Source organism: Malaya genurostris, chromosome 2 (assembly GCF_030247185.1).
Source record: "Malaya genurostris strain Urasoe2022 chromosome 2, Malgen_1.1, whole genome shotgun sequence".
NCBI classification, from domain to species: Eukaryota; Metazoa; Arthropoda; class Insecta; order Diptera; family Culicidae; genus Malaya; species Malaya genurostris.
Window position 1 is genome coordinate 61010065 of NC_080571.1, and position 15139 is coordinate 61025203.

The 15139-nt window shown below is 36.1% G+C and overlaps 1 protein-coding gene across 3 annotated transcripts in view; it reads right to left on the reverse strand.

The window, feature by feature from the left end:
* LOC131428556 (MFS-type transporter SLC18B1-like) overlaps positions 1-6209 on the reverse strand; it is a 31600-nt gene extending 25391 nt beyond the window's left edge. The window contains exon 1 of one of the 3 annotated variants that reach the window (XM_058592601.1): positions 5087-6198. In XM_058592601.1, coding sequence (XP_058448584.1) covers positions 5087-5197 — 111 coding nt within the window. In that variant the 5' untranslated portion in view covers positions 5198-6198. Of the gene's footprint in view, positions 1-5086 lie in introns of all 3 variants that reach the window. The other 2 variants (XM_058592603.1, XM_058592602.1) reach the window with 2 other exon arrangements.
* Positions 6210-15139: the final 8930 nt, after the last annotated feature.

The following is a 15139-nucleotide window of genomic DNA, read 5'->3' on the forward strand; positions in this document are numbered from 1 at the left end:
TGTAATCGGTTCACTACAAATGTGACTTTGATCCGTTAGAACCAGATCAATTGTAGACGGGTTTTTCACGGAAGAGAAATAATTCGGATCACTGGGATGAAGAACTATGAAGTGACCAGCTGAGAGTTGATTATGAAGTATTTTACCATTACTGTTATTTTGGTTACAATTCCACAGGACATGCTTTGCATTTAAGTCTCCTATTTGTTCGCCAGTGAATTTAAATGGCAAATATGCTCCAGCGATGAAATAAATTCCATGAATGGTTTCAACCAAGCTTTCAATAACTTTATTGTATTGAGAGAAAGTAAAATTCGATGTTTAATTTGCCGTTTGACAAAAATGGCAACTCCACCATCCATTCAAGTAAACCTGTCAAATCGATGAACCACATAATGTGGATTACTTTTCAATTTGACATTTGGTTTAAGTAAAGTTTCTGTCTTAATGGCAATATGAATTTTGTCAACTTTGAGAAAATAAAATTCATCTTCACTCGATTTTAAAGATCGAGCATTCAGATTTAAAATATTCAAGTAATTATTAACATCACTGTTAAATTTAAAATTCATTATAATGTTATTGGCAAAATGCCATCCGATTTGAAATGCTTCATGTGATGTGATGAAGTCGAATTCGGATGATCATTTGAAAAAGTTGATCTTGTAGGTAGATCATTTTATGTTCCGTTTTATCGCCTAAATCGACTTGGTTTAAAGAAGCGAATGACGTTGAAGGAATATTGGTAGGTAGATGACTACCGGTTACATTAGTGTAGCTGCCATTAGAAGAAGATGATTTGGCCGATCTACCTATTAATAAATTGTTTTCGTTAGAAGATGCACTGCAAGGCGTTCCTGTGCTTTGATTATTTACATTAGAATAATTAAGTGGAAGTTTTCTACCTGTTACCAAAGCGCAACTGTCATTACAAGAAGATGATGACGAGGTCGATCTACCTGTCAATAAATTGTTTTCGTTAGAAGACGAGTTGGAAGGTGTACCTGTTTTTTGTTTTAAATTAGAAGAAATAAGTGCCTTAGAAGAATTAGGCGTGGCATTTGTAACGGTTTTCTGATTTTCAGATATGTTCTGTAAATTTAAGGTTGTTGATTTGACTTGTTGTCTGTTTTCCAAATAATTGGATTTATGATTTTCATCGCAATTTGAACATGAAAATTTATCAGTGGTTTCATTCATTGGCCAAACGTCTTTCGAATGCGATTTACAACAATTCAAACACCGTATATCCATATGATATATATATATATATATATATATATATATATATATATATATATATATATATATATATATATATATATATATATATATATATATATGTATGTATATATATATATATATATATATATATATATATATATATATATATATATATATATATATATATATATATATATATATATATATATATATATATATATATATATATATATATATATATATATATATATATATATATATATATATATATATATATATATATATATATATATATATATATATATATATATATATATATATATATATATATATATATATATATATATATATATATATGATTGTCCCGAGTTAATGTGTTCCCAATGAATTTTAATGTGGGAAATGAAACGTACTTTTTCTAAAGTTTTCAAATTGTTTACATCACTTCGATTGAAGTGTATTAGGTAAAGTTCATGGAAAATTCCAGAGCGTGGTTTAGAAGTACCATTCGCTCTTTTTTTTCATAAGTATTACTTGGGAAGGGGCAAAACCATGCAATTCTTTTAGTTCAGTTTTAATTTCATCAGTACTTTGATCATTTGATAAGCCTTTCAAGACAGCCTTAAAGGGTCTGTCTGATTTTATATCATATGAATAAAATTTATGAAGTTTCTCGGACAAATATCGAATAAGACGTTCGTAATCTTCCAATCCATCAAACCAAGACTCGATATTCTCCTCTTCGTCCGATTTGAAATGAGACTTTTACTTCCGGGAGAAAAGTAGAAAGCTCAGTACGGAATGCTTTGAAGTCGGAAATCATCACCGTCACTGGTGGCAGAGATTGATGTTTCTTCCCAGAACGACAAGCGTCCATTTTGGGAATTTTTGAACAATTTTTTTCTATGTCGCTACAATCGGATTCACTTAGCTCTGATCCCAGCTGCGTCCATGAGTTCAACCAATAGCTAAATTAGAATAAAAATTATGTAATGATACAAACAAACTCGAAACAGTTTATGAAATTATCAACAAAATGTCAAAAAAACAGCTTATTTTATAATTTATAGAAGGTAGTCGTTTGGTTCAAATAATATTTCCGAGTAGATTTCATAATTAATGACGAGTTACCTAAGATGATATTTAAGCTATAAGAGAATATGTTTTAATAAATTCAAAACGTTGTGACTATGTTAGAATTAAATTAGGATAAGAATATTATGTAAAAGTGATGCTACGGCGAAGAAAAACTTATGTAAACTGCCTTAAGAAATAAACGTATTTATGCAAAAAAACAATCGGATTCAGGAAGAATCTCGTAAATATTGTTAGACGGCATAGGATCAGCGGAAGGGAAATCCGTCCGTTGTTTTTCATTTTTACATTCAGATTCTATAAGATCGTGAATGTTATTAGAAAAATTGATTGTGATTCATTCCGTATTGAATTATTTTTAGCCTTAGGCTTGTTGCCTTTCCTGTTGGACGAAGGCATTTTTGAAATGAATGAAATTTGAAATTAAATTAACTAATTAACTGATTAGTTCGAAGAATAGTTCTTTGAATAGCTAGCCTTAAAAAAGGCTGATTAATTTCTTAGTCACTCTAATATCACTCTTTGAATAGCCTTGAGAAAGGCTGACTAATGGTTAGTCTTTAAAAAGACTGTTAATGATTCAGGTAGCCTTGAAAAAGACTGAAGCCTTAAATCAATGAAACTCTAGGTAGCCAGAAAAAATTTCCAGGAGCCAAGAGCTATACGCGTGCGGTGCGAACGACTGTTCAACACCGACTGAAAAATGTGCACCTCGTTTCGCCATCGCTTGTGAAAAAAAACTCATGAAATTGAAAATTTTCACTAATGGCATTGTAATACCGGAACCGGAAGCCGGATCTGGATCAATCTTTCGGAGAATTTTCTAAAGAATTTTAAGACCTTTTATTTGCTTCTTAGTTTGTGAAAATCGGTCCAGAATTTTCGAGAAAGTTGAGTGCGCACTTTTGAATAAATTTGCACATATTTCCTTGTAATTTCAGAAACGGAAGTCGGATTCAAATGAAATTCAAGAAAATTGTATGAGGCCATAAGACCTTTAATTTTAATCTAATATCGTTTTCCATTGATTCCATTCGCTCGGTGCCAGTGTTTTGTTTTGACAGTTGATCAATGAAACGGCTTTGAAAAGTTTGGTTTGCACGCTTGCTGCTAGGAAAAGAAAACGGGTGCAAAATAGTTGCCCGCGAAATGCCCCGAAAGAGTATTTTTTTCGTGCGGTGCAAATCAATGAAACACATGCCGTTTTTCATTGAAAAACACTGGTGGCGTGGATTGCTCTGATTTTGCACTTTCGAGCAGAAATGCAACATTCTGACGGTGTTTCATTGCGATTTCTGCTCGAAAGTGCAAAGCCAGAGCAATCCACGCCACCAGTGTTTTTCAATGAAAAACGCCAACAGTGCACCTGTTTTTTGCCCAACTGCACGAAAAGTGCACGAATCGAGCAAAACACTCCACGAGTGTTCTCAATGAAAAACGACATAAGTTAGTGAAAATCGGTTCAGTAATCTTTGAGAAAATTGAGTGAAATTACATACACATACAGACATTTTGTGATCTCCACGAACTGAGTCAAACGGTATTTGAAACTCGGCCCTCCGGGCCTCGGTTGTAAAGTCGGGTTTCATAGCGATTGCATAGCCAAGTAACAAGAACAAATGATTAAAATTGTAGATTAATACAAATTTTGGCCCGAAATCCTCATGACATTGAAAGTTAGCAATGCGATTACGCACATTTCTATTTTTCGCTTTTCATCTATTTTTTTCCGATCTATTACTTGATGGGTGTTGACAGATTTATTGACAGGTGTATGTCATAACAGAAAAAGAAAAATTAAACACATTCAATTATTGTTTATGCCGCTTGAGCCGCTCTTGTTTACCGTGTCAGGTTTGAAAGATTACGAGTACTACCGATAGCTATTTCCCATCATTGTTATTACTAAGTAGTTTATCAGTCGATCAAAATATGCTACAATAAAGTTAAAAAATAAGCCTGCACACTAGCGGTAGTCGAGTAAGCAAATGCTCAAACCCGAACCCGATCGAAAATAAACTTTTACCGTACCCGAAAAAAGTCCCGACACCCGACTAAAAACCCGAGACCCGACCAAATTTTTTAACCCGCATCCAACCCGAACCCGACAAACATATCTTTTTCGGTACCCGAACCCGTTCAATACCCGTCGGGTTCGGGTTTGTGTCAGGTTTCGGGTACAAATACCGACCATCTCTACTGGACACTACAGGTCATTTCTTGTAATGTTATGATGACGAAGAAAATATCAACGCAGCAAAATTTTTGAATCTATTATATTCAGGTATTTCTGCATAAGCTTTTATCTTCGGTTCTTATTAAGGCATATTGATGAACATGGAAAACGTATCAAACATTGTTCCATTTTTTTAATAAAATAATTTTCGACTGGATATAAAAAGCATGTTCGTGTGCTGACTTAGACTCACCAGTGGCCAATGGGGCTGAAAATTAGTGTTGTGGGGCAAGTTGTATGAGCTTGTTTGTTTAAGAAGCTTAAGTTATAAGAAATTGTTCATACTGTTTGCCAGAACTGACCAGAACATGCACGCAACCAGTATATGTTTAATTCTCAATCTTCATACATAAAATTATTATGAAAAAGATGTAAACCACGTTCTACTTCGATTTTTCATTCTACTTTTGAAATAATAAAAAGTGCACACTCGAGTCGTGTAAAAAAAACTCCATCACTTCTTGATATTGCCCAACAAAGAACAACTCTCGCATCGGCGATTGTTGGACTCAACTCAAATCCTTATCATACCTCGTTAGGAAAGAACGGCGCCTGTAAGCTGACACAAATTGCATTGCAAAAGTCCGCCAGTCCCATAATCATCAGCGTGAGCCACTGTCGTTTGGTAAAGTCCAGCGCCATGGCGACAGATCGGTCCGGATCCGTCCGTTCAGCCGAGCAGTAAATGTCCTGAATCGTCGCCGAGTGCCGAGTTTCTGTTTTTTTTTTATTCTAGTCTAGTCGGTCGTCGATGTAACACAAATAATAATTGCTAAGCACAATTGCCAATGATAATCTGCACACAATCAGTTCGATCCAGGATTCGACTAGCCAATCGAGGACAACGGTGGGGAACTAGAATGGCACCGACTAGAACACACAATTTCACGCACCACTTCCAGTGTTTGCCATACACGATTACAAGATCACTTCGGAGTGCGGTTTATGACACTTCGATTTGCACTGATGGGGCCACTTTTTCCAACTGCGTAGAGAGGATGTTACGACGGCGGCGACTGTGTGTGATTTATGTCTTTTGATGTTTTGTCTACCGAGATGTTCCAAGTTTTCAAACGCCGATTTGAAATTCAACTGTGCAGGATCTTACGAGGATTCCGAGAATTCTAACCGGTAATGAACGTTCTAATTGGCACAATTTGGTTACTTTTTCCGCACTTTGAAGCAGAGCAAATCTGGATTCATTGAACTTTTGACATACACATATCACTTGGTGCTCAGTGAAACGTAAACTGACAGCGAATTTTCCTATCTCATCTTCGGGTCGTAGGTACCGATAAACGTACGACCTTCGAGCCCAGGAGCAGTGATTTTCTTTTGCACATTTTGAGGATAACGCGTAACACGGAACCAAAATGAGTACTATTCTTAGCCTTTGTGTACGATCCGACGAAGAGAATGACCACGTGATTCACACTGAAGCATCTAACGCCAACTTTCTTAACAATAGTTAAACTTCTATCGAGGAAAGACTTCAACTATTCCGGTGGTGGGGACAATACCACTCACAAAACCGCCTCGTACCGATGCTCCGACTGGACTGATTTCCAGTTCGATTCCGATCATCTCAAGTAGAACTCAATAGCGAGCGTTAGTATTATCGATACGACGATTGGGTCTTGCATCCCCGACCGACGAACATCACGAGTGTTTTACGCTTTCGGGACGAATGGCGGGATGCTGGCCGATAGTCCTACATACCTATACCCGCCCGTTAATGTGCAATCGAGTATGAGTGAACACACGGAAGAATGCCCCGACAGTAACTGTCGGCCTGTAACGCACTCTTATCAGGAGGCCCCGAAACGTCACTGAGAGCGAGTACGGTGCCACAGATTAACGAGGTAATAAAACGGAGAAAGTCATTTGTTTTTACTCATTTCCGGTATAGCTTATATGACTCAGCTTGCGAGTGATAAAAAATGTCTTATATCTAAAATTTCATCAAAATTATTTGAAGGAAAGATATTGAATTTGAATAATTATTTGTAAATATATATTGTTTTGAATGGATTGTATTATGTTCATCATCGCTATTGCATTGATTGATTGTATTGATTTATAGGTTTTATTGTCGTGGATACGACATTTTTTACTGTAGGGCGCCTTTTCAAAATTTATCCTTTAAGAGAGTGATAAGTTTTTGATCGTGAATATCTCTTGTTGTATCTAATGAATAACATAACCATCGAAAATATGATCATCAATTTATGATAACATTTTCAGTTGTATGACAGGATCACAAATAATTCAAAGTTAAAGTTTTCTAAACATTTTAGAATGAGTATCAAAGAAGAAAACTAATGACGCCGGTCTCGTACCCGATCCGACGGTTTTAATGCAGTAAGCGACGCACAGTGGTTCGAATCAATGAGAACGTGGACATAAATCAGTAGCTGCTAAACCGTTCTTTTAATGCGTATAGTTGTTTTTAAGGGCTGAGGCCAGTGTATTTTAGGATGATTTAGAGAATCATTTTCACGCTTCAAATCTGATTTTCTCAGAAACTGTGACGAATATCAAAAAAGGCGGGTGGGTAATGTCAGACATAACTGGATGCGTGAATACGAAAAAACTGGCACGCTTCCATCACTTTTCCGAATATCAGTTGGTTGATTGATTGTATGAATTGTGCAAGCTTTCCCCTTTTTCACTAATAGAGTTTGAAGCGATGCACCTACATTAAAGTACAGATTAGTTACATTAAACAGCTACTATTCTACAACTATATATTCCAAACTTGAAACAATTCCTTTTTAATTTACTAATATAGGAGGCTAGGTACGACAAATTTGTAGTTTATTTTTATTGAAGCTATGAAGTTCGAAGATATCTGATTCTTTTCGAAATTTCAGTACGAAACAATTGCAATGGCCTAGTCTGAAATGTATCGACGATCTTCGGTATGCAAGAGTCATTTTAATAATAATAATGATAGTTATAATAATGATAATAATAATAATTATAATAATACAGATTAATCTGTACATATATGTATGTATAAATAAAATACAGATTAACCTGTATATATTTTCACACGACCCCATACTAGTATAAAGATGTGTTCAAAATCATCACTTTCGCTTTCGCATTGCCGTTCGTAATTGAATGTGTTAGTGACAGTGCAAATTAATTTAACTTCCATCTTGATGAATCTTTTGGTAGGAAATATTGAGATCTGAGATGGTTCTCGTGTGTGTCTTGTTTCGGCAATGGGCCTTGCTGGACTTTTTGGCTGCCTTTCTACCGATTTTCGGTGTCATTGTGCTGACGGTGTCTCGTGCATTCAGATCGGGAAACAGTGAGATGACAGGTCCTCGATTTTGCTCTCGTGTGTCTTGTTTCGGGAACAGTTGCTCAGCAAATGGTAGGAAAAATGAACCACTCAACTTTTATATGGATGCTCTTGTATAGATGCAGACATCTCGCGTTCTGATTGGCTGGATCTGTCATGGGGTAAATCAAAAAGGTTTTCCAATAGTGTACTATTGAAAAACTTCAATGTTGTTGCAATACACGTTCAAGTTAAAAATTTTCGATTCTATTGGTAGTTAGATTATATAAATCCTTCTACAGATCACTGAGCTATGAGCTTTCAAAATACGAGAAAGGCAAACGCGCCTTATGAATTATCTTCTTTGATACTCGTTTATACCAAACATTTAAGAAAAGTTTAATTTTGAACTATTTGAGAATATGTCACAGAACTGAAAATTTTATTATAAAATTGTGATCATATTTCCGATGGCGTGTAGCAAGAATTATGTTGATTCATTAGATATAACATGAGATATTCACGAACAAAAACTTATCACTCTCTCAGAGGGTAAATTTTGAAAAGGCGCCCCATAGTAAAGTAAGTCGTATTCACGACAAAAACCCAACTGACAATCTCTTAGAAAATTAGTTTAGATTATTTTGTGAAAATTTTAGAATGATTCATTGACTTTATCGGTCGGGATAGTCTTTTTTCTGAAGGAAGAATTGCATAGCTGAAAATGGCAACTTTCAACTTGTTCATTGAATATCTCGCCTCCAAAAGCATGGATCAAAAATCTATCCTGACAATGTTTAAATAATTTAATTTAGATGCGATTAGTGCATAAGAACATATTTGTTGTTGCGATAAAAATGAAGTCAATGTTATTTTCGTGAAGGTAAGTCGATTTCTATGTCGGCGCCATTTTAGTTCCCTGGTAACGTAACGAAACATGAGAGAGAAATAAAATCGGATCAAAAAGGCTGCCAAACAAGCGGTAGCTTTATTGGATTGTATGTGACGTAGTCAAACTTGTGACCGAAAATATCAAAACTTTCTTGGCCACCCGGCCACATCGAGAGTCATTTTGCACATTTGCGAGGGAGCATGGAGAGAAATGTAGTTCGCACAGCGAGCCACGTGGTTTTACGCGTTCTACTGACCTCAGCCCTTAAGAAATTATTTACAATTACATACAGCCTAATTTGATTCAATTCCTAATTGTTCATGGTCTACTTCGACATAAAATATAACCATAATTTTTTTCTGAAGAACTAGAAAATTTTTTTCTTTTGCATAGTTTTAGAACTATTGAAAATAATTTACTTTGTCAATTTATTAATTATTTGATTTACAAAGCGTTTTTATGGCAACCCCCTAAAAATCAGTTTTTATTCATAACTTGTTTCGAGTTATTTTGTTATGCATACTTTGTTTGGAGTAACTGTTGAAAATAAAAGATCCCATATTTTTGTTGAAGAAAGTGCATAGTTTTGTTCTTTCCTGGAAAAGTTATACAACATTTTACCTTTTTGCCTTTCTCACAGAGAAAGGTTATGTTATTTTATTGAACCGAGGCCCGGAGGGCCGAGTATCATATACCATTCGACTCAGTTCGTCGAGTACACAAAATGTCTGTGTCTGGATGTGCGAACCGATTCTAATAAACTTAGATTCAAATGAAAGGTCTTGTGGTCCCATACAAAATTCCTGATTATTATTTGGATCCGACTTCCGATTCCGGGTAAAATGTGCAAAAAATGAAACTAACTTTTCTCAAAGATGGCGCGACCGATTTTCACAAACTTAGGTTTAAATGAAAGGTGCTGTGGTCCTATACGTAATTCCGGATCCGGAAATATAGGGTAAAGTGTGTTACACAAATTTTACACCATTACTAAATCGACCTCAAAACTTCTCCAATTGATAGTTTTTATCAGTACATAGACGGTCAAACAAACCGATTTTGAAGAATACCGCAGTATTTTATATGATAGTATGATTGATATGAGAAAGGCATCATTACACCACTAGGTCTAATTAGACGAAATATGCAACTTTATGCAGCTGATTTTTACAAAATTTATAGGCAAAGGTATGCCTAATACTATAAACAATTTAAATGTAATTCGATGGAACTTTTTTTAGGTCTTTTCAAAGTTAGTTTTAGTTATTGAATTATGGGTACCCCCTTAAAACTAGTTTTCTAATCATAATTTGTTAATTTTTTTGTGAAAAAAAAAATTTATTCGAAATTGGTACTACCCCCATAACAAAAATTAAGGTGCCGCTTTCAAAAGAAGCGTTGTATAATCTTGTAAAACTTTTTCGAAGACACGTTAGCTCTTGAAAATCCGTGAAAGTCAGTACAGACTTTTGATCGTCTTTTTCCAGTTTTGGACCACTGTGCGACTTTTCGTTCATTCTAGCACTGAGCAGGGTGTAAAGCAAGTGCAACATTTCGTTTGTTTCAGGTGCAGAGCTCAGTTGCAGTTCCAGTATCAAGAATTCAATTCAGTATTAAATCAATCCGCACAGGAAGCAGGTCTACTGCGGGACGTACGCAGTGCAAGTTTTGCTTCAAACAAGAGCGATGGCATCACCCAGCAGCTGGTCGTTTGCACAGGTGAAAAGTACAACGAAAAGTCAACAACGATGGGTAACATCACACTAAATTAGCTCTTCTAATAGCTCTAAATGTTATCTTAAGAACTAAAAAGATTACTTCGTGCAAATCGGAGGTAAAATCATCAGCTTAATGCAAATTTACAATAATTTGATTAACTTTGTATACTTTTTGCAGTGCGAAATTCGCACCAAACGAATGCATGTAAAGCCAACATTTGGCTGCTTCGCGTTCGATATAAAATGCTCCGAATAGTACTTAATATCGTAGAGAATTCCACGATTTGGCCTTACTGAACGCCAGAAATGAATTCCGTACAGCATTTTGATAGATTTGTTTTTCGTTGACATAATCTGAAATGAAATAATCAATATCAAATTTCAGTATATTGCAATTTCGCGAGTTGTTAGGGCCGCCCGGTTGTAAAAAAGCTGCAAACGAAATCACGTCAAAAGAACATCCTTTCATAAAAATTGATCAGAATTAAGTCAATCCGCACAGGAAGCAGTTCCGCTACAGGACGTTCGCAGTACGAGCTTCGCTTCAAACAAGAGCAATTGCTTCATTCTGCTGCTGGTCGTTTGCTTGTACTGAGATGGACGAACATCCACTTTTAAATACTGAACCTATATTGTAGACAGGTCTATACTTGCTGTTGTAGGGTAACAGAGGTATTTTGGCCCACTTTAGGATTGATTTATTTTTTGGCCTACTTTGTAAAAATATTTACCAAATGTTGTAATATCTTCGAAAAACCCTTCCGCAATAGGTAATTTAATGTGATTAGCTTCAAATTGATGCATCATGGGTTACTTAACATCGATTAAATCAATAAAGTTTGTTAGATGGGCCAAAATATATGAAGTGGAAAAAATACCTGTGTTACCCTAAACAAAATGAAATACATATTCATACCTAATATGTTAGATAATGCAATAATTTTGAAAATTCTGAGACACTTAATACTTTATTTAATTTACATCCAGAAATGGTATGTACGCTGGACCGAAATATATTAGTGGCCAAAATACTTCCGTTACTCTACCGGTTCTCAAGAGATTCAAAGCGCAACTCACTTAATGTAATTAGAGATGGCTTAACCATTCAGTAATAGCCGTTCAACCGAGAAGGTTGTGTATAGAAGCGTACAGTTTAACAACGCTGGTTAGTTTACACGCGTTAAATACGACAACGGTTGAACTACAGGTAGAGACCTGTTGGCAGCAGCCGTTAAAACGTATAGTCGTGCTGCATAAGAGAGCCCTAGTGCTGGGCCAAGCTGGTGAAGGAAACAACAAAGGGCGTTTCCCAAGCTCTACCCAGGCCACAATACACAGCCACAAGTGCTGAGCAAGAGAGTGCAAAGGCACATCTAAGAAGGAGAGTGCAAAGGCACATAGAAGCAGGAGAGTGCAAAGGCACACCGGTGCGAAGGCACTTCGGTGCAGAAGCATATCGGTGCGGAGCACAAGGAAGAAGGAGACAAGACAACTCGGTCTTTCCACTGCCATACAACACGCAGGTATACACCGGTGACCTGCGCTGGTTACAGCTGGCGAAGACAAAAGTAGGGGAAAGTCTTATAAAGCGCCCCTGCTAGCCAAAATGCCCCCTTCCCTTTCTTAATCATTGAAGACTTTTCTGAACCAAAGTTTTATCACTAACACTATCTTTTCGTATCTTTCTGCTATGCAAGTTTGGTGGTTGTCGTTTGCAGGAAAGTATGAAAAAACTAAAAATTTCGTTTGGCAGCTTTTCGATGTAAAGTTTTGCTTCGACTAAATAGATGTTTTATCCACCATTTCTTTGACATACTGATTATCTCAAAACAGTAACTTTATGGACATTTCAAGAAGCACAATGCATCGTTGTTGCGGGATAAAATGTCTTTTGTTGTGTGCCATGCCACTGATTTGTTGTGAGACATATTTTACGGTTGTTGGGGCATTATGTCTGAGGCGAGCGAAAATAACCAAGAATGTGGCCGTTTTGGAAAATGTGTTTATATCAATCAATTCTCATCTTTTCCATTTGAATCATTGAAAATTATGTTCCTCGTCAGTATTGCAATGAAATACTTACATTCTCGAGGAAAATATATCAATACACTTGGAAATATCTCAATGTTTTCTTAAGGGGGGCATATTATAACACTTTACCCTAAATCGGAAATCGAGTGGTGCTTGATGTCAGGTAGCAGTAGCATCCAGTGCGGTAAAATTTCATTTTCAACCGAATAATATAAGATGAAAATGAAATTTATGGCCACTGACCGTCAGCATATCCTTTCTAATTCATTTGACTTATGCTGCCAATTCCAAGTGAAGCTCCCAGCATTCATCGTCAGTTGAATAATCGTACCTAGTCATTCGAAGTTTCGCTTACTCAGTTTCAAGTGCCAAGTAGTCTAGCTGCTTCATAGTCTTCGCTCCTGGTAGTAAGCAATTTCGATCGAATAGAATTATAAATGGAGTAAAGTGTTAAAAATGAAAACTTAAGGAGGAAACAATTAATTTATGTGTATTCTGTGATTGATATTTCAGCTATCTGATTAGTCTTTCATCTATTATCTTGAACCAATTCGAATGTTTACATGAACCTCATTTGAAGGCCGCTCTCACACTATTGAAAGAGATATTTTGTTACTTCAAGAAATCAACTGACGGTGGTTAAACTGAGCCTCGATTGAAGAGAAACGAGTGATGACTGAATGCTGCCCGTTCGGGCCGTCAGCAAACATTGTGTGTGTCAGGGAGTGAAGTTTACTGCATTAGAGAGATCGTCAATGTGTTCCACATTCAGTTTAATTGAATTGAATGAAGTTTTACAGCACTGGTAGCATCACATCCAACAATCAGCATCCAACAAGAACATCTAGAGCAACGAGAATCTACACGGCAGTGCAACGGAGATAGACAACAATTTCAAGGTTTTCCTTTTGATTGAGTACTGTGTAGTGTTGGTTTCATTTTTTATTTTAAAGTTTGATTAAAAATTTTAATGTGATGGATGAATCCATGGACGTAAATCCTAGCATGAATCCTATACCCCCACGAACGAAAAAATATCAGGAGAGCTCTTCTGGGCCTTGGATAGTCTTTTTTAGACGTATATCAAAGCCATTAAACATTTTACAAATTAATAAAGGTTTGACATCACGATAGTCTTCAATCAAAGAGATCATGAAAGTAAATAACGATAAAATTCGTGTTGTGGTAAATAATTTGAAACACGCGAATGATATTGTCTCTTCGGAACATTTCATTAAAGAGTATAAAGTTTACATACCCTCCAAAGATGTCGAAATTGACGGTGTTGTTACCGAAGCGAGTCTTTCGGTAGATGATTTACTCAAGCATGGTGTTGGTCGTTTCAAGAACTCTATGCTTGAGGGTGTGAAAATACTGGAGTGCAAACAACTGTACTCCGTAGTTCATGAAGAGGGAAAGAAAGTTTATCGCCCATCAGACTCGTTTCGAGTGACATTTGCCGGGTCTGCGTTGCCGTCCCATGTCTATGTCGATAAAATTCGCCTCCCTGTTCGGCTTTTTGTTCCAAATGTAATGAATTGTACGAACTGCAAAAAATTCGGCCACACAGCTACTTACTGTAGTAATAAACCAAAATGTATTAAGTGTGAAGGGCCTCATAAAGATAATGATTGCAACAAGGAAATTGAAAAATGTATTTATTGTGGAGAAAGTCCTCATGAGGATATTTCAGTATGCACTGCATTTAAAGTACACAAAGACAAAATTAAGCTTTCTTTAAAAGCACGGTCTAAGCGCACATATGCAGAAATGCTTAAAACGGTCATTGATGTCCCCCCTTTGGAAACCGAAAACGGGTTTTCAAATCTAGAGGAACCAGAGGACTCTGACTCTGACGAAAATAGTGAAGGTAATTCGTTTATCACTACCCAAGGGTCAGTTAAGAGAAAGAAGTCTTCTTCCAAATTACCAAAAAAGACACCTAAAATTTCATCTTCAAAAAAAGATCCCCGTGTTAAACAAAAAAAGTCAAAACCAAAAACTGTGCCTCCTGGTTTGTCAAATTCACAAACCAATCCAGGATCTAGCACAGAAAAAGGTAATAATCCTGTGGGCTCTATTTCACAGCCACCAACAGGATTACTGAAGTTTTCGGAAATTGTTGAATGGATTTTCTCAGCATTCAATATATCTGAACCCTTAAAGACCCTCATAATGGCATTCCTTCCAATAGCTAGAACCTTTTTGAAGCAGTTATCAGCTCAATGGCCAATTGTCTCAGGTTTTGTATCTTTTGATGGATAATTTATCACCCGCCGCAAATGATACAATCACTGTCCTGCAGTGGAATTGTCGAAGTATCATGCCAAAACTTGATTCATTTAAAATTTTATTGCATAGCCAAAAATGTGATGTATTTGCTTTATGCGAAACATGGCTTACTTCAAACATAGCTTTAAATTTTAATGATTTTAACATTATAGGTCTCGATAGAGACTCTCTGTATGGCGGAGTGCTTTTGGGAATTAAGAAATGCTATTCCTTTTATAGATTAAACATCCCTTCAACTTCTAGTATAGAAGTTATTGCTTGCCAAATAAACATTAAAGGCAAAAATATTTGCATAGCTTCGGTTTATATTCCTCCAAAAGCACAAGTTGGACAGCAACAGCTTAATGAAATGGTTGAAG